General features: G+C 35.2%; 1 protein-coding gene across 1 annotated transcript; it reads left to right on the forward strand.

The window, feature by feature from the left end:
- The first annotated feature begins 927 nt into the window (after window positions 1–927).
- On the forward strand, window positions 928–19,609 carry LOC133867244 (potassium channel SKOR-like). The gene is made up of 13 exons (XM_062303966.1): window positions 928–1,169; window positions 4,398–4,622; window positions 4,716–4,779; window positions 5,349–5,688; window positions 6,102–6,397; window positions 8,355–8,435; window positions 12,183–12,281; window positions 13,079–13,303; window positions 13,480–13,668; window positions 16,322–16,400; window positions 17,329–17,623; window positions 18,293–18,414; window positions 19,204–19,609. Exons 1-13 carry the CDS (start codon window positions 958–960, stop codon window positions 19,455–19,457), a joined length of 2,481 nt encoding a protein of 826 aa, XP_062159950.1. The 5' UTR covers window positions 928–957; the 3' UTR covers window positions 19,458–19,609.
- The last annotated feature ends 1,589 nt before the right edge of the window (window positions 19,610–21,198 follow it).

A 21,198-nucleotide genomic window follows, 5' to 3' on the forward strand; every position in this document is an offset into this window, starting at 1 on the left:
ATCAGTTCAAGATAAGAATTTAAAATTAAATCTGAACCAGCTTTATAAATACTAAGAAAAATTTCTCAGTGCATGCATTCCCAATTTTTTTTTTTTTTTTTTGGCTAGGAATTAGGATGGTGTATGATTATTTGTTCGAATTTAAGAGAATATGATCAGAAGGTAATTGTGAGAGATTGATCACTTATAAGATTCACTTGATTAAATAAAAATTAGGCTTGCTCAACCACTTATCATGTCATATATATGAGTCTTATAAATAATTCAATCTCTCACAATCACCTGTTCGAATTCTTTCAAATTCGGACAAATAATTAAAGGAGGACATGCATGGGTCCTTATAGCATTACTCATACAAATGAATGCCTATTTCACGTGTTGACAGGGAGTGATGCTATAAAGATCGAGCAAGGATTAATGTGTTATCTTAAATTTCACGTGAATTTTAAAATTATTATTATATTTAAATTTAATAATAATTATATTAAATTCAATGACAATTTTAAAATCATTACTCTTTCCTTGAGTAGGAATAGTGTTTCCTTCCACTAGAGTATTCCGCACGCCAAACTTGTCGGTAGTATTTCATATCGATCACCAAATATCTTGATATATGAATATGACTAGATGATACAAACTTGTTATTTAACTTATTTTCCACATTGCAAAATATCCCAGCTGCGATCAGGCTTTTCTGAGCTGACTCTAAATTAAGTCCGATGATTCTCTTGGTCGCGACATAATGCTCCCAACAAAGTTAGCGGAATAATAAAAGATAGCTTCGATCTCCTCCACTTCTGTCAGTCACACCAATACTTAACTACATATATATATATATATATATATTCTTTTATATCGTCACTCTGTCAAGAAAAAGATCAAGAAATAGCAAGCTCGATCTGTAGACCCTCCGATCAGTTTCGCTTTTTCTGTTCAAAACCAGCTTAGTTTTGGAAGATGAGTAGTGGAGGAAGGAGAGGAGGCGGAGGAGATGAGTCGGAAGATGAAGGATATGTGGTTGGGGAGCTTGGAGATCACTCCGGCAAGTTGTCGTGGAAGAAGCATATGGCGTTGTTTAGAAGGGAGTTGAGTACTGGGAGTAGGCTTCTTAGAGACGGCTCTCGGCCCGGAAGCAGATGGGAGCGCTTTATCATTCATCCTGATTACTGGTACGTACCATCTCTCTCTCTCTCTCTCTCTCTCTCTCTCTCTCTTGTGTGCTTCTCTCAGCCACCACATCTGCATGGTTGTCAATTCGTGTTTTTCTGTCGACTTGGAGTTATGTCAAGATATTAGTATGAATTTAATTAAATCCGTGCACTTGTTATCTTATCTTATAGTTTAAGTGCTTTATCTATTTTAAGTTTTATTGCTTTGTTTGGTTTAATAATACTGCTTGTCCTAGCTAGTGAGTTTTACGAGCCAAGCTTAAGCATTTACTTTTTTTTTTTAGTTAGAGACCAATGTTTTGGGGCTAAAGTGAAATCCGCCCAAGGACCTACCAATTTAGATATTTTTTGGATTTGCTTGCTCTCTAGTTAGAACCCTAAGGGTCCCAATGGTTTGGACTTGAGTAGTGTTTGGTGTTGAGTTCACAAGTCGTGTTAAAAATTATCAAACTTAAACGTTACAAGTCATGTTCGGGTCGTAACGAGATATATATAAGATTATATGAGTCAACCTTAATTTAATTGTTTTAATTAAAAAAGTCAAAATTTTCAATTATAATATGTTAATTTTGTGTCAAATTTGCGGGTTAGATAAAAAATTGTCCATCCTTTTCATATACGTTTCATATATGTAGAAGAGGTTCCGACAGAAAAAAGAAAAAAAAAAGAGAAAAGAAGGGCTTGTTTGGCAAGTGACATTACAGAACAGAACAGAGTAGTGGGTTGTTAGTTTTTGAAATTAGTAAAAAGTGATTATGTGATATAAAATAAAAATGATTTGTATAAAAAAGTGAAAAAGTTTTGTATTGTAGTGAATTTTTTTATTTGAATAGTAATAAAAAATTATTGATGTAATATAAAAAAGTGAAAAAAGTGGGAATGTTTTGATGTTGATTAGTAGTGAAAAGTATAAAAAAATGAAGAAAAAAAAAGTACATGAACAGTACTGTAATGTATTGTTCCTTGACAAACAACCCCGAAGTCTTGTTTATCATGAGTAACACAAAGCCAACCATCTATGTTAGACTTATTTAAAAAATTAAAAGGAAAATTACATTTAAGCACTCAAACTATAAGCCGTTGTGGCATATTTCAACAAAAGGGGTTTTTTTTGAAATTTTTTGGTAGTTTGGGAGGCCAGAGTCCAAGGGTTGATAGTTTGAGGGACTACTTCCAAAACGGTTGGTAGTTTGAGGGTTAAAATGTAATTTTTCCAAACTTAAATGAGAACGCTAAAAAGTAAGGGTGTACAATCGGTTGCGATTGCGATTATTTGGTCATAACCGCAACCGCAACTGAGGTATCCGGTTATTCCTATTTCAATAACCGCAACCATAACCGATACTGATTACGATTTTTACCAAATGCTGGTTATCTGGTTATTAAAAACTGATTATTAACCGAATAATCAGATTTCATATATTGAATCTTTTTGTTTATTTCATTTTTTTAAAATCTAATATTTGGTCATTCAATAAATGAATGATAAATACTAAATAATAAATACTACTATCACAATTCATTCAATATAAATAAAATAATTGCAAATAAAAATTTGTCTCACCACTGCACCACTGCATAATACACAAAAGATCCAAGTTGTAACTACGTACCATTACCCATTCCAAAGAGGTAGCTGTCAAACACCCACCATTACCCATTCCAAAATTAAAGAGAACTCTACCCTTTCACAATTTCTGACCTGAACTGAGGCAATGGCTGCTCTCTGTAGGGGTCAGTAGCGGATTCAAACAAAAAGGATCGAATCTTGTACAATTTTGGTTATTTAAAAACGTTCATTTTGGTTAAACACAGCTTAAAATGGTGCGTTTTTTTTTAAAAAAAGTAAAAACATCATCTTCAACCTTCGTCTAACCTAATTCCAAAACGCCTGCAAGAGATCTGAAACAGTGAAATGCGTCGGCGAGTCATGCATCCCTATTCTCTTAGAAAATATTTGCTCCCTGATGAATGAATGGTTAAGGGTGGACAAATATGACATCCGGAAAAATTATACAGGGGTAAGGGAATTTTTTGAGAGTTGAGGGGGGGGGGCATTTGCCCCCGACCCCCCCCCCCCCTACCTCCGCCCTGGGTCAAATGTTCTATCACCAATATAAATATATGCTTCATAAAAATAGAATCTTAAAGTTTATCTTCAACCCCTTTTTGACTGTTTCCTTAACAAGGTTACTAAGAATACATATGTCAATAGAGCTAAGGGTGGAACTTTTGACAAGTGTATGTACACTTTGCACGTCATTTATAATTTAGTAGTTCACAGCGGATGAACTGGTCTCAAAACTGAGAAGTACGAAGAATGAAGAGCATTAAAAAAGAAATATCGACATATTGTCCTGTGTTTCTTGTGTCTATGTTGCTAGCTGTGTTCCTCCTGTGATCCTTCACAACTTGGAAATGTGCCCTTAAAGAAATGTGTCCTGTGTTTCTTCTGAATGATTCATGAGGTGAATTATTTATTTGATTGAAATGTGCCCTTAAAGAAATTAATGTCGAAGATAAAAAGTCATAGCATGAAGAAGACTCACATGTGCACATCATTCTGCTCAGGATCATATAAGTTATAACAATTTTTCAATCGAGCCATGTAGCGCAGTAAGTCTTTTTTTCTTTTCAAAATAAGGGAACTATATGGACATATCACGCCACAAGAGACAATATTGATCCTGAGCAGTTGTGATAGTAGTTAACACTTGGATCTTCAAAACAGAGTTGTTTTGAAGATTTTTGCTTGTTTGTTTAGAATTAGGTTTAATATTATTTTTGTTTATATATATATATATATATATATATATATATAAATATAACCGATTACTGGTTACTTGGTTATTAACCAGTTTTTTAAAATGTTATAATTGGTAATCGTAACTGGGTACTCGGTTATTCGGTTGTGGTTATTTTCGGTTTTTCCGGTTAACGGTTGTTGACAATTATTAGCAGTTAACAGTTATTTCTGATTAATAATCACCTCGCTTGTAGACCTCTACTAAAAGAGAAATGGTAGACAGAAAATGTTTGACCGTCTCCTGTCTGTCATTTAATACTTAACAAATATATTTTATTAAAAAAAATGAAAAAAGGCATAAAGAATAAATTAAAAAAAATAAAATATATTTTTTAAGTATTAAATGGCAGACATGGAATATTTGAACCTCTCCTGTCTATCATTTTTCGAAATTGATATGAATATGATGGAGAGCAACGCAGGTGGTACGTGGTGTGGACGCATTTCATTCTGCTATGGGCGGTCTACTCCTCCTTCTTCACGCCCCTGGAGTTCGGCTTCTTCCGGGGACTCCCCGAGAACCTCTTCCTCCTCGACATCGTTGGCCAATTCGCCTTCCTCATCGAGATTGTCGTCCGCTTCTTTGTCGCCTATCGCGACACCCACTCCTACCGCATGGTCTACGACCGCAATCTCATTGCCGTTCGGTAGCTGTTTTTTTATTTTTTTTCCTACTTGTAATTGTTGTAACCATGCAAAACTCTATAACCTTTCATGCTTCGTGATTTGCTTGACTTTAGGTACTTGAAGTCTCGGTTCTTTGTTGATTTACTGGGTTGTTTCCCCTGGGATGCTATCTACAAGGTACTGTACATTGATTTTCACTTTTTGGCTTTGGTTTGCCGTTTCTTTTATTCCATCTGGATCGAATTTCTAATGATCTCCAATAAGGAGAAACAGTTTCTGGGATTATCTATGGCATTAGTACACAATGTTAAGTTTATTCCGCAACAAGAGCTCTAGTATGCATTATCTTGAAGGGAGGCATTTAGTGCTTACAATTTTGAAACCCAAAAAAGTTCAAAAAAAAAAAGGAAAGAAAAATGAAAAGTGAAAAGGGTATGTGAGGATGATATTTTACAAATAAGATGGTCAATTCAGGACTCTTTCTTTTATCATCAACGACATTATATTGTTCCTTACCATTTGCGGTCAATTATCGTCACAAGTTGTTTTATTCTGGAGTTACTCCTCAAGATGCTTATTGGGCATCTCTATTCCATTTTTTTTTTTTTTTTTTTTTTTTTTTTTTTTAAAGATTTATTCTTATTACATCGTTGCTTCATATTTGATTGCATTATTGTGAGTTTGATACAGCAAACTTAGCTCAGTAACTCTTTATATGATGATTTGAACACAACTGCTTTGATCAGGCTTCTGGTAGAAAAGAGCCAGTCAGGTACCTATTGTGGATTAGGCTAAGTAGAGCACTCAGAGTAACTGAGTTTTTTGACAAGTTGGAGAAAGATATCCGGCTAAATTACCTCGCTACGAGAATTGCGAAACTTTTTGTTGTTGAAATCTATTGCACGCATACGGCTGCCTGCATCTTTTACTATCTTGCTACCACTTTACCTGCCTCCGAGGAAGGTTACACATGGATAGGAAGTTTGAAGATGGGTGACTACAGCTATTCACACTTCAGAGAGATTGATCTTTGGAAGCGTTATGTGACATCTCTCTATTTTGCCATTGTTACCATGGCGACTGTTGGTATGCTTGTCTATGACTCTCTCATGAAGAAAAACAAATATAACTAATAAGTTATTGATTATTTGTAAAAGTGACACTCAAGATTACTATGCGAGTGTGTGCGTGCGAGTTCATGCTCTATTTTAGAGCTCATCTCTTCTAATGCACATCATAATGTTTGCTTCTCATCAACATTGAAAACAATACGTCTATTGTCAAAATTGTTAATAATGACTCCTTATCATTTTTATATGAAGCAGTTCTATGCCCTGAAGGGTTTCTCTGATTAAATCTAATACAGTACATGTCTTTTCAAAACTTTGACAATGGTCCCTTCTCATTACTATATGAATTAGTGCTATTTTCATTCTGAGTATGTCTTATCAGATTTGGGATGATTCACTGTATGTGTTGATAATATGTTCTATTTGCAGGTTATGGAGAAATACATGCAGTCAATGTCAGGGAAATGATGTTCATTATGATTTATGTATCATTTGACATGATTCTTGGTGCTTATCTGCTTGGTAACATTGCAGCATTGGTAGTAAGAGGATCAAAGACAGAAAAGTTTAGGGATAAAATGGCCGACCTTATCAAATATATGAATAAACACAAGCTTGATACACACACAAGTAAGGAGATCAAAAGTCATCTACGATTACAATATGAGCGTAGCAACACCGAATTTGCTTTACTTCAGGATGTTCCAGCCTCTATTCGGTCTAAGGTGTTGTAAATTTTTAATTTGGCTATACAACATCAGTTTAGTTCATTCTTTTGGCATGTGGTATGCTTGATATATATATTTGGCTCACTACCTATTAGCTTAAGATTTTGGGATTGATGTTTCTACAACATGCTATAAGAGGCCAGTTTTTGTCTCTGAGTTTTTGATTCAAGTCTTGTTATCCCCTGTCTCTGGTCATTCTTCTTTTCTGCATGTTCAGGGCCCATATTTAATGCATAGTTATTGGAGCCTGCAAACAGAAAGGGGTGGGGTGGGGTGGGGATAGCGTGTGACATACATGATATAAATTGTTCTCCAACTTCCTAACAATTCCATGCTTGATATAATAAGCTTTCTTGACAGATAATTCCCTCATAATTCCATATTGCTTTACTTGATAAATATGGTTTTCAAAACTGTTTTATTCATCTGTACCATTTTGTAAATATGCATTTGTTCAATCCTTATCACCGAGAGAAGTTATCTCAGTTGTTTTCCCCATGTAGATGTAGAATGAACACATGCATCAATGCTTCCCACTGATTTTGAATGATTTTCTCCTTCACCCATATCTTAAGTTGCAATTTTTTGAATGGCGGGTGGTGAGAAGGATTAGACCATTAAGAGATTGAATGTCTTTGACTGTGAAATAAGGGACATAAAAGTTTCTGGGTGGGAATTATGGTCTGAGATTTCCTGTCCATAGAATGAATGATAGAGTTGGAGGTTATCATGCAGAAAGGTCTCTCTTCTTCAGATGCAAGTGTTTGTTGAATATTTGGTATTCTTTCAATTTCTAATCTTAGGATGTGAGGGTGCCAATGAATCGTCAAGCGTTTCTTTTTTTAGATTCCAATTGCTATTCAAATATATGGTCTATGAAAGCTATTGAAACATGCTATAATCTTAACTTTGGAGGAATTTGTTAGAATACTAGTGATTTTGGGTTGAATAGGAAAATTTGCTCCTTATAAAGTTTTAGCTCACTAGTGCTTATAAATAAATGAGAATGTGCTAAATACCTGTAGCACAAATGGCATATCATTACCTCTAGTTCAAATGGCATTTCATTACCTCTAGCTCAAATGGCATTTCCTCTCCCCATAAGAATATGGTGGAGGGTAACGTCAAGGGTTCGAGACGAAATTGGTGTGTGTTGTGTAATTTACAATAATAAAAAAAGGGTTAAGTTTGTTTTTCCCATAAATATAAGCTTGCCACCATCTTGGGTAAAAGCTTCATATCTATGCCTTTGAATATTGCCTGTTTTTCCATCTAAATGATCACTTTTTTTTTTCTTTTTTTCTTTTTCTTTTTTTTCCAGCCTGAACTGTGGAGTTTCACACTATGTAGGACAAATTGTAGACCCCTGAATTTGAATGCAAAATCCTACCCCTTTTTTATTTATTATATATATAGGAAGCATTTACTTCAAATCCGATTATGGTGTGAAGACCAGAGTTGAATGCTGATATCCGAGAATTCTCAGAATAATTACACTTGAGGGACCATTTCTCCCTCTCTCTCTTCCTTTTTTCCCCATTGGATGACTCCTTCCTGAACTTAGTTTATTAATGAAATTCAATCTTTCACAGTTGTATCTTTATAGAAGTATATCACTTGGCCTCATCAGATGGTTTAATAAGTTTTCCTAAATATTTTTGTTTCCTTTATGGAAATAATTTAGAATTGGGAAATCACTAACTGATTGCAATAATTGTGGAAGATGTTTCTCGGAATCACTGAAATTACCTAGTTTTGTGAGTTAGGATAAGATAGAAGAAGAGTGCCTGACCCAATAGTTGGGGTAGAATTCATGCTGCAACTTTTTAGATGTTGATTTGATATTGTTCATTGCTTGTACCTGTTTTTCTTTTGATGCTTGAAGAATTTATGGAAGTGCTTGAATTTTATGGTTGTACTACAATTTGTCTTTTTTTTTTTTTTTGGTGTGCAGATTTCACAGAACTTGTATGAGCCATATATTAGAGAAGCTTCTTTATTCAAGGGGTGCTCTTTGGGATTCATCAAGCAGATTGTAAGCCATCATGTTCTATATGTAAAGTAGAATGTGAATTCCAATGGTTGAGCACCTATAAATTCAGTTTACTTTTTCTGTTTCTAAAGTTGAAAGTGACATGATATCTACAAACTTGATAACATCCATTGTCTTTAGAAGTCTCAGTTTTCCTTACTGCCAAGGATTCCATTTCAGCAGTAGTCAGCTGATAGCCCTAGTTTGACTTTCTACATGCAAATTCATTGGAACTGTTATTAGGAATTGTTTTCATTGCAAGCATTACTGTAACAACTCAATCTTGTTCTTCTAGACTTGATTGGAACTTACAATTCACATTTTGGAACTTGAACATTATTGGTTTTCCTGCATGATTAGCTCTCTGCACAAATTCGTCTTGAATCATATGCTGCTTCTGTTTTCAATAGTTAGGTGGAATTTATTTAAGAGGAATGCTATCCATTATTATCTCCAGTTGGATTTTTTTGTTTTTTTTTTTTAAAGTAAGAGATATCATTGAAAGGCGCAAATCGCAGTCAAGTATACAGGGAGTATACAAGAGAAGCAGCTAAGCAGGAGAAGAAAAAAGAACAAGGAAATCATTAAAGCTAATCACTAAAGGAGCTAGGAATGCAGCAGTCCAAAAGTACAAAGAAAAGAAGAAAAAAGTAATGAGCTCCTCAATCATCCTTTCTTTGTCCTCGAACTGTCTATCATTTCATTCCCTCCACACGCACCATAAAAGACAAGAAGGAACCATCTTCCACACAATTGCACTTCGAGAGCGACCACCCGTTCACTAGCAAGCGAATAAGTCTACCACCCGAAGAGGCATAACCCAAGATAGATTGAAGCTACTAAAGATAGCATTCCATAGAGCATGTGCCAACCTCACAATGGAGAAGAAGGTGATCCACAGTCTCCTCATTCATTTTGCACATACACCATCTATCAATCAAAATGATATGCCTTTTTCTAAGGTTATCCATGGTGAGGATCTTCCCTAACGGTGCCAACCAAGCGAAAAAAGCCACTTTCAAAGGAACCTTGGTCCACCGAATACTTTTCCAGGGGAAGTGCACTACCTCTTTGCAAGCAAGGACCTTATAGAAAGATCTAACATCAAATTTCCCTTTGTGAGAAGGAGACCACCAAAGCTGATCTTCCCTTTCACGATCCACTCTAATGGAATACAACAAGGTGAAGAAGGAAGCCACAACTGGGCCGCTTGAATAAAGCTAACATCCCACTGAATGGAATCACTCTCTGAAACCAAGTGAGCTGCATCGAGTGTATTCTTGTCACAAGCTATGCTGTACAAAATCGGAAAAGCTTCATTGAGGGGCATCTCTCTACACCACACATTATCCCAAAATCTGATCCTGGACCCATTTCCCAAAATAAGACTAGTATGACTACGAAACAATCTCCACCCCTTCCTTATGTTCTTCCAAAGCCCCACTTCGCGACACGTAGGGGGCTAAGGAACACCACCCAGCCCAAATCAGCATCATACTTTGCATCCACAATAGATTTCCACCAAGTCTCTCTCTCATGCACATAACTCCACAACCACTTCCCTAAAAGAGCCTTGTTGAAAATCCTCAAATTTCGAATGCCCAAACCACCTTCAGTAATAGGGGAGCAAACCTTGGACCAGTTAACCAGTTGATATTTGAACTCATCACCTAAACCTCCCCATAAGAAATCACGATGGAGCTTCTCTATATGATTAGCCACACTAGCAAGAATAGGGAAAGGAGACAAGAAGTACGTGAGAAGATTGGCAAGAGTACTCTTTATAAGGGTAACCTTACCACCCTTGAACAGATACATCCGCCTCTAGCTAGCCAACTGCCTCTCAATCTTACAAACAACACCGTCCAAAATGGACTTGGCCTTAAAAGAGGCCCTCAATGGAAGGCCAAGATACTTCAAAGGTAAAGAGGAAACCCCACAATCCAAGATGCTAGCCAAGCTGTCCACATTATCCACACAACCCACAGGAACTAAAAAAGACTTAGCTAAATTAATCTTTAAACCTGAAACAGCTTCAAAGTACAAAAATAGCACATGTAGATAGCAAAGATGATTAGCATTCACATTGCAAAAAACCAATGTATCGTCTGCGAGCAACAGATGAGAAATATTAACTGCCTCAGAGCTTCCAGAGCCCACAGAGAAACCTGATAGAAGACCTCTATGAACAGTAGCAATGATCAACTTACTTAGGGCCTCCATCATAATGACAAACAAAAGGGGAGATAGAGGATCACCCTGCCTTAGCCCACGGGAAATATTGAAGAAACCATACGGGGTGCCATTCACCAAGATAGAGAAAAGCACCGAAGAAATCCAATGCGCTATCCAAGAACATCATTTCTCTCCAAAACCACATCTTCTCAACATATACAATAAGAAGTCCTAGTTGACATGATCATATGCCTTCTCAATATCTAGCTTATAAAGCAACCTATTTCACTGGATTTGATACGACTATCCAAACACTCATTTGCTATAAGAACTGAGTCAAGGATTTGCCTACCTTTCACAAAAACATTCTGAGAATTCAAGATAACCTTCTCCATAACCCTTCTCATTCTATTCACAAGAACTTTTGCAATGATTTTGTAAACACCACTAACAATAATAGGCCGAAAATCTTTAAGATCCAAAGCCCCAGACTTCTTCGGAATGAGAGAAATAAAAGTGGCATTAAGGCTTTTGACAAACTTGCTATGAGTGTGAAAGTCTTGGAACACCCCCATGATATCTGTCTTGATCACGTCCCAACAATCTTGAAAGAACACTTCGGAGAACCCATCAGGACCTGAAGCCTTGTCACAATTCATGCCTTTAACCACCTCTAAAACCTCCATTTCCTCAAAAGGAAGTTCTAAAGAAGAGGCCTCTACCGCATCCAGAGAGTTGAAAGCGAGGCCATCCAACCTAGGCTGCCAACTATAGGGTTCTGCAAATAAGGACTCAAAAGAACTGAGCAGCATGATCCCTAATAACCTGCTGGTCAGAAGAAACTGAGCCATTGTTCGAAAGAGACTATGGAATTGAACCTCCTATTCGAGTTGGCTACCCGGTGAAAGAATTTGGTGCATTTGTCACCCTCTTTGAGCCAAAGAACCCTTGACTTCTGTCTCCAACTAATCTCCTTCTGAAGAATAGAATTTTCCAGCTCTCTAATGACTGTACATTTCCTTGTCTTTTCTTCAGGAGCTAAACCATGTTGTTCTTCCAACCTGTCAAGAGCACACAACTCTTCCATACTAGCTTTTTTGAGACCACGTTGTTATCTCCAGTTGGTCATTTAATTCGTTGGAATGGGCATTCTATATGCCTTATTTATTTGTTTATTATGTTTGTACTTAAAATAGTTAGTATTGCATTATAAAACTGTGGGTACCCAAATGACAGGTACATTAAATGAGGCTGCATTCTCCATGTTTTCTGGTGGCTATGAGAGCATCAGCGTCTAGAAATTTTGTTCAATGCATTTATTTTGAATGTAGTTGAAGTGACTGTTATTTGAAAGCATGCTAATATTAATTGCCTTGTTTAGTGTCTAGATCTGATTTTATGAATAAATAGTTTATAGTATATGACCCCTCTCATATTTTTTCCTAATTTTATTTTCTCTCTCTCTAATGTCATTATCTGATATCTCTTCTTCAATCGTATAAAACAGAAGTGATAACATTAGAAGCTTAGCTTCTTTCAGTGGAAATGACTCTTATTCATTTCGTGATTTATCAGGCAATCAAAGTCAATGAAGAGTTTTTCCTCCCAGGGGAAGTGATTATAGAACAGGGAAACGTAATAGATCAACTTTATATCATATGTCATGGCATAGTGGTATGAGTTTTTCTTTTTTTTAAATGCTTTCAAACTTCAATATATTTATCTTTTTATTTGTTTGTGTACTTGCAATGAAGCATCTTTATTTTCTATATATGGTATTAGATGATATGGCCGCCTCAAAATAATTTAGTAATTATTATTCTATAAAAAGTATGACTTTTTACAAGTAAGGAGATCACAACTTGACTGAAGCTTATTTATAGAGAAACAAGATGTTACCAATAAGCCAATCACAGTAGGTTATGATGGAAGAATAATGTCTTGAATATCCATACTGGCCATTAATTCAAGTTTTCTTGATAACCCTTAACACTCTCTCACTCTCTCTCTCTCTCTTTAGTTAGCGCTCTTCGCTTCTTGTCCCTAGAGACCCCAAAGCTCTTTCAAAGGAAGAAGAATTAGTGGCGTTGGGGTGGGATGACTACCATAGGAAGTGTGAACAGAAATGCGTCTAAGCACAGGGGGTGTTGATTATATTATACTTTTTTATTAGATTTTTATCTCAAGAACCAACATATTTACTTCTGCATATAACCAAGCTGAAATATTTCTAAGTTATAATCGGTTATCAATTTTAAGAAACCTAGAATGTAAAGCCAAAAAAATATATACTCGACTGTTAATCTTAAGAATGTCTAAAAATATATTTATACATTGGATATCTTTTCTTCTTATTTGCATTTTTAAGTTTTAAATATTAGTATATCTAGATGTAGGCCTCCTGTTTTTGTAGGTGTTTGTATCTATATATTCTTGAATTGTAGGCCTGACGGATATGATATTATCTACAGGAGGAGATAGGAAAGGTGGGAGATGATGAAACAGAAGAATGTCTTATGCGTTTGCAAGCACATAGCACATTTGGCGAGTTTTCTTTTCTTTGTAACACTCCTCAGACTTATACAGTTCGAGTTCGTGAACTATCTAGAGTCTTGCGACTTGATAAACAATGTTTTAAACAAATCTTGGAGATATGTTTTTCTGATGGACGGATAATTGTGAACAACCTCCTTGAGGTAAATTGAGTTTCGAAATATAAATTTTCTTTCTCCTTCTTCCATTTGAATAAAGATTTTAGTTGCAGAAAATTGCTCTTTATTTATATAAAAGACTTCGAACTCTGGTTTTGTCTAGTTAGAAATTTGAATTCATGAGTCAGTAAATAATATTCTAACAATTTTAGCAATGACAGGGTAGGTACTCCAACCTTCGGAGCAAGATTTTGGAATCAGATATTACATTGTATATTGAACAGCATGAATCAGAGCTGGCTATGAAGGTTAATTGTGCTGCTTATGATGGAGATTCTTATCGAGTGAAACGTTTGATTAGAGCAGGAGCTGATCCCACTAAGACGGATTATAATGGAAGATCACCTTTGGTATGGAATTAAGAAGGCTAAGGCTACGTGTTAATTTTTTTGATAATAGAGCACTTGAATATCATACTGACCTTTTTAATAATTTTAAAATCTTTGATAATAGAGCATTGAACAACAAGACACCGAGAAAAATTTGTATAGTCTATAATCCACAAAAGAAAAAAAATGGAAAAACAAAAACAAGAGGAATAGATTGCTCTGATACCAAGATGAAATATAAAAAGGAAGAATTCTTATTATTTTTCAATACTCAAATGATACATCTAAGCTTGTTTATATAGAGAGGCAACACACTAATATGGAATTACAATAAACAAGAACATATATGGAAAGGAAATCAAATCATATCAGTTGCATATCTTCAACAGAAGGGAGCCCCACAGATACAGCAGAAATTGTCATCTTGTTCTTCCATTTGTTTCCCTTCTTAGCTTCTTAGGTTTATGTTATGGTGTTGCTATCAAAATTGAGAAGCATACTTTGGGGAGGAAGCACTTTATTTATTTATTTATTAATTTGGGGGTACTTTGGCAATTTCAAACAGTTAGAATTTGACTAGATTGTTAAGTCCATAGTTGTGTTGGTAAATTTTGTAGATGAATACATGCGTATGAGTTGTGTTAAACTCCAAGTTTAGTGGGACGTGTCTTTCATTAAATAAAGGCATATTTTTTGTATTCATGAAGAGACCACCACGAGCTATGAATGGATCTCATATATTTATGATAGTGGACTAGAAAAATAAAACTTGACTTTTAGGAAGTTAGACATGACTACGCATTACTTAGGGTTAAGTTGTCATGTGAAAAAGTTGAAGGGTTAAGTATTTGAAATAAAATGGTTGATACTTTACAAGATAGTTCACTGTCGTTCAAATTATACAAGTGTTGTTTGAATGGTGGACTTGGGATGAGAAACATAGAGTTATATCTCATTTGAATGTGAATCCAAAAGATCAACCAAGGACCAATGTTTAAAGCACATCTGAACCCACGTTTTAACATGATTAGACAGATTATAGTGTTTGAAGTGTGCTTGAAGCTTCATATGAACCAAACAGATAAGTCTTGTTCGAATCAAACAGATGTTAAATTTATTTTATTCAAAGCATGTTAGATAGTCGTTTGAATGTGAGAGCCAAAAGTCATGTTTTATAACTAATGGTGTTCGAACGTGCTGTTTCCTATTTGAACACGAGTATATATTTCAAAGATTTTGTATCCTATTTTGAATGAAGTTTTACAAACTGAGGTTAGTTTTTTTTTTTTTTTTTTTTTGGGTACCTATTATATACGTCTCATTCTCAGGACTCTCATGAGACTAGAAGACAAAATGAGAGTGCTTTTGAGAGAGCAATGGCCTTAGATTTTTGAGACTGTTTCTGGCCACTGACATCTTGATTCTTTAGAATAATCCTTCTGGATGTTGATATAGTAATTACACACACATAATGACATCATTTCTGCTTAGAAATGCGAATCTTGGGGGATTTCGAGAAGTGTTGTGGACTGAGGTTTAGAGTGGAGTGCTGAGGAGTCAGTGTGGGGAGCGCATTGAGTTGACATGTGAGTTGCATGGACAAAGAGTATGGATAATGGGATTCGAAAGGGGAACAAGAAAGAACGTTGTAGCAGTGTTAGTAAATCTGTAAGTGAGTTCTTTAAATGTTGTATTAATGCATGGCACACTTTTGTCTCTTTCACTCGGTAGTTAAACCTAGGGATCATTTGAGGTATGGGGTTGCTGAGGAGGTTGCTAACTTTCTACAAGGATGCATAGGACCTGCTTCACTTCCCTAAATCCTACATGCTTGTCAAGCCACATCGGGCATGTTTGAAGGTCTTGGCTTGCTAGCTAAGGTTGAGGGTAACACAGTGGACGTTTTACCCATTCCTTGGGAGGTACAACCTCTCTAAAACTTTTTTTGAGGAGATCAAGCTTACATGTCATTCTGGGCAGTTGTCACTCTCACACATCACTCTTTTAAACCCTAGTGATTAAAGTGGTGCCTCTTGTCAATATGTCTTTTCTATGCCTGTGATTTGTGTTCTTTTGCAATTGGTGACTTGTACTTATCCATTCCAAGAACATTGGTGTGATGGTGAATTTTAATTGATTCATTTATATGGCTATGCCAGTCATGTTAACATGTTCGCTTTAATCAAGGTATTATGACAAAACTAGGGTTTATAGACTTTGATGTAATGAGCTTTAACTATGAACTCTACTTTAGTGTAAGCTGGTACTGCTTTTGTGCCCCTTGTCTATTCTATCATTGCTTTTCTTATAAGTAATTCAATCATTATTAAAGAGCAGATGAGTGCGATCCTATTATACAAGAAGTATACAAGAGAAACCCTCTTATTAGGGAAAAAAGAAAGAACAAAAGTCTAAAAAATCAGAAAAGCTAGAATATTGCATACTATTAAGCAATGTTATCCATGTATAAAGGGATATTAAACTCTTTTTTTATTTTTATTTTTATTTTTTTCATTTTTCATTTTTTTTAAGATTATGGAGTTTGTGCTGAACCATCTTAATTATGGTGTTTGTTTCTCCCCCCCCTTCTCAATTATTAGGAATGACACAAATTCTGGTATGGCTTATAATCATATTTAATTCTTTTTTTGTTTTGCATTTTTTTTTTACACAGCATATTGCTGCATCCAAAGGATATGAAGATATTGTTCTTTTGCTTATTGAGCAAGGAGTACTGGGCATCAACATTTCAGGTAGGCTTTTCAACTACCTGTACTTTTATTACCATCAAGGGTGGTCAGGTAAGCCCAACCCCCTGTACTTTGTTATTCTGTCCATATATAGTTTGGTGGTCTCCCCAACACATTGCCCCTTTCAAGATAAAACATAATTTCATGGGCACGTGTGGTCGAAATCCTATGGGATAAATGTTTACTAGATTATTTTCCCTTCAAAATTAACACCTTTATGAGTCACACTGTTCGTGGTGAATAACTGGATTTAGTTTAAGTAGTTCCATTTCAAAGTCCAACACTATCAAAACTCTGCAATGTTTTCCCTTGTCTAAGTTTTGCCTTTGTTTGCCAGCACAAGAGTAATAGCAAACAAATTCAACAAACTTAAGGAGAAAAAAAGGATATTGCTACATTTCAAAAGTCAAGGCTACAAGTTAGCTTTTGACTAAAATGTAAATCATGGAAAAATTGAAGTTATAAAGGTGGTGTGCCAGGAAAAAGGGGTTTGGATGAAATTGATATTATCTAATTAAAGATCTATTCACCATCAAATGTATAAAAGGGCTTCTAAAATCACTTTTTCGATGAGTTTTTGTTCTTTTTATCTTTGTTCCTTAATTAAGGTTTGTCTTTCAGCTGAAATCTGCCTGTATAAGCTTATTTTATTTTTTTAAAAGAAAATCAAGATTAAAAGTTTGATGTGATGTCTTAATTTTTGTAGCTATTCATTATTTTTACAAGAAGATATGCAGTTGTTCGTTGTTATTAATAGATATTATTATCCCCCCCCCCCCCCCCCCCCCAAAAAAAAAAAAAAAAAAACCAAAAAAGAAAGTAAAATATGGCTGGCCTCTGATTGCTATTCTCCTTGCAAGTTTTTAGTATATATTTAACTGGATATCGAAAGAAAATCTAGTAATAAATGTTGTTTAACCATGTGTACTAGATAAGTTTGGAAACACTCCCTTGCTTGAAGCCATCAAGAATGGGCACGATCAAGTAGCTTCTTTACTTGTTAAGGCAGGGGCAGCACTTAATATTGATCATGCTGGTGATCTTCTTTTTATGACTGTTGCGAGGAGGGATTTGGATCTTCTAAAAAGGATTTTGTCTAATGGCATTAATCCAAATGCCAAAAATTATGATCTACGAACACCACTTCACCTAGCTGCCTCAGAAGGGTTATATTCAGTGGCAGAATTAATTCTAGAAGCAGGAGCGAGTGTTTTGTCAAAGGACAGGTATAACTTGAATAATTATGTGGTTTTTAAGACTAGGGTGAAGCATGATCCTTTTTGAGCTTCTAGCAGTTTTGCAAGTGCAGAATATAAGATTGTACAGTGAGGAAGTTGTTTTGACTGATGGCATGTTATGCTCTGCTTGATGTATGGATTAACTATGTTTTTGCATGTGCATCATCCAGATTTTAGCATCATGATCAACAAGATATGGGTTTTATGGTTGTTTACACTATTGATCTTTGGATGAGTAATAAAAATAGTAATATACATGTTTCTTAACATTTAACTACACGTGTTAGTTTTATTTAAATGGTGTAGATGGTCTTGTAAAGAAAGAATGTGGCTCAGTCATTGTTTCATCTTCACTTCCTGTTCTTTGAAGATGTAGATATAGACTAGAAAAAGGGCTAGCATGGTGTATACTTTTCCCTCACGATGAAATAAAAATCAGGTTGATATTTCAGTAAGCTTCAAAAAATTACTTCGAAAGAAATTTTCAATTTTGTCAGTCATAAAAAACGCATAGTCTGCACTACCAGTTGGATGAATGAAAAAAAGTTCCGTAGGAAATCAATAATGCACAATGACCTAGGCATAACTTTATGTGCTTTTTACTATTAGAACTTTGCCAGTTGGAATAACCTTTGTTTGCCTGTCTTCTGCATGCAGATGGGGAAATACTCCACTTAATGATGCCTATATAGGTGGGAATAAGAATTTGATCAAGCTGCTCGAAGTTGCGAGAAATTCTCAATCGTCTGAGTTATCTGATAACTCTCAAGAAAGTCGAGGTACAAACAAAATTGTAGTTCTTACATATATATAGCATTACCATCCTCAATTATCTTGTTAGAAATAAACTTTCAATTTATGGATGGAATTTTACTGCACAAAACTTTGTTCCTGAAAATAATAGTTGGTACTTCATTAAATTTGAAATTATTGTTTTTCTTTGGCTTACAGACAACATTATAGAAATTATTAAATTGTTTTTCTTTGAACCAAAGACCTGCGGAAAAATTAGGGTGGGGTGATGATGGCAGTGAGTGATATGAAGAAAATCCAGAAGAATAGCTAGTTCCTCAGAAAGAGTGAGCTAAGGAGGATATAATTGCAAACAACTAGAGGCATTTAGTAGCTTAGGAAAGAAAAGGAAAAAAAGAACTAGAGGCAATTAGTAATCACTTCTATTGAGGAAGTAGATCCATACACATGTTAAGAATGATAAAATATGGATATTCTTAGAAGGTCAAGCACATTATGGGAAAGGAGCTGTAAACGGGCAATCAAGGGAGTTGGATATCAATCAAATAAAATGTCATGGATAATTATCAAGTCTTTATTCTTATCCATAATATTTTGCTGATTCATTAAAAATGAACTGTTAATTTATTTCCCACATTAATTCATGAGGTAGCTCAGTCATTATAATAACAGAAGGAAATATTCTACCCAATGAGGGAATTGTTTTTGAGTCTTCTCTTTTTGTTTCTTTTGCCCTTTTTCCTAGCCCGAGTAGTTTCTTGCAAGAAGTGATTTGTCAGATGTTTAGTTGACAACATTTCTATTGGTAACAACAGATCAAATGCGCAAGAAGACATGCACAGTGTTCCCCTTTCACCCATGGGATCCCAAGGAGGAGAGAAGAGAGGGAGTTGTGTTGTGGGTTCCACAAAGCATTCAAGAGCTCATCACAGAAGCAAAGGAGCAGTTGAAATGTTCAAGTGGCACTTGCATTTTGTCAGAAAATGGGGGTAAAATTCATGACATAAACATGGTTACCAACGATCAGAAGTTATATCTGGTTTCTGAAAATCACAAAGCAAGTAATTAGGGTGCCTAGAGTGATTTGATGTTTAGCAAAACTGGGAATAATTTATCCTACACGTTACTTATATGTACCACTAAGCAATTTTCCTGCTTGCTTTCTTTTGGTTTCCCTAATAATTCTGCCCTATAATTTTTATAAAATAGATTTGGGACCAAGTAGCCTTATAATTCAGAGAGAACGAGAAAGTATGAATCCTAGTTGCACTCATGGACTGTACATAATTTAGAAAAAAAAAAGAAAAAAAGAAAAAAGAGAACAGAGTTTGTGTGAACATTACGCCCCACGGGCCACAGCCAAAGCCCCACGTTTGGTTTTGGGTCTTCACAATCAGAGACCCATGGCCTGGCTGTGAGTCTCCTTTAGACCCAAGGTTAGAAACCCACGACTGTGTAGGCTGTATTAGAGCCGAGCTGAGTTTAGAACTGCCAGATTCGGCTCGAATACACAAAAAATGGGCTCAACTCGAGCCAAGTTTTGAAGAATTATTCGAATTCAACTCGTTAAGAGTCTAGCCAAGTCGAGCTTGGCTCAAACTCGGCTAATTTAACAAGTCGAGCTCGAGCTTGATTGGAGTTTTGTAAAACTTTTTACTTTAAAAATAATAATAATAATATTAAAATTTAAAAAAAAAAAAAAAAAAAAAAAAACTTTGATTTATATTTCACACTCTAAATGAAACATTTGTAGTATTACATATATTATGTTTACTATGTATAAACTAATATTTATAAATTACAATTATAGAATCTTATATCTATAAAACTTATTTATACATATACACACGACCGAGCTAACGATTCGAGTCGAATTTATATAAGCCGCGCTCACAAGCTTTGAACGTATGGAGCCGAATTTATATAAGTATGTTTCATTTAATAAATGAGTAGATTATTGTGTTCACGAATAACTAATTTATTTTTTGAACCGAGACCGAATCGAGTTTAAGCGAATCAAGTCAAACTAATTCTAAGCAACTAAGCTTATTTAACACTCCTAACTGTGGATCTCTGACTCTCTATGGCCAGAAAGATTTATTTATTATTACTGTTTATAAAAATAATGATATAATTGTTATTACTGTTTATAAAAATAATGATATAATTGTATTTTCACATAAATGACAAATAATATTATTGTCATAATATGCCACGCACATTACACTTGACCCATTTTCTGTCAAACTTAGTTTGTCATATACGCTCCAAAACCAATCTGTTGGAGGCTCCCATGGTCTTTAGACCGCTTGTCTCCTTCCTATTGGTTGCTATGTTGGTCCAATCCTACATTGCCATGTCACCTTTTAGAAGACTCTTCAAGCTTCTCAATTTGTCATTGGGCTTATGAGCCTTAATTGGGCCATTGGGTCAGGTTTCACTTCCAGATTTAGGCTTCTCGACCAATTGGACTGAAAATAACCCATTTGGCCCAAAAAAAAAAAACTAATACTTATAGCCAATTACTTCAAAAATAAATTTTCCAAGGTTCATTATAAATCAATCAGCCCAAAATTCATCTCCAACCCTAAAATACTAATAACAGCATTTAGTAAAGACGTAACACTTTTAAATGGGAGGAAATAAGAGGCTCCCATTTGGGAGATTAAAACCCAATTCTCTTTAAACCTTTACTTTAAAAAGATTTTTGTAAGGGATATTAGGTTAGGGCCCTTCGGCATTGGGTTTATAATTGAATAGTTAGTTGAGCTGAATATTAATAGTTAGCCCCATAGTTAGTTGAGTCTATA

The sequence above is a fragment of the Alnus glutinosa genome, chromosome 4 (genome assembly GCF_958979055.1).
Source record: "Alnus glutinosa chromosome 4, dhAlnGlut1.1, whole genome shotgun sequence".
In the NCBI taxonomy this organism is placed as follows: Eukaryota; Viridiplantae; Streptophyta; class Magnoliopsida; order Fagales; family Betulaceae; genus Alnus; species Alnus glutinosa.

Coding starts and splice junctions, on each gene's coding strand:
- LOC133867244 (XM_062303966.1), top strand. CDS start 958: ATGAGTAGTGGAGGAAGGAGAGGAGGCGGAGGAGATGAGTCGGAAGAT. Junction 5,689..6,101: donor TGTTACCATGGCGACTGTTG/GTATGCTTGTCT, acceptor TTCTATTTGCAG/GTTATGGAGAAATACATGCA. Junction 16,401..17,328: donor ACTGGGCATCAACATTTCAG/GTAGGCTTTTCA, acceptor CATGTGTACTAG/ATAAGTTTGGAAACACTCCC.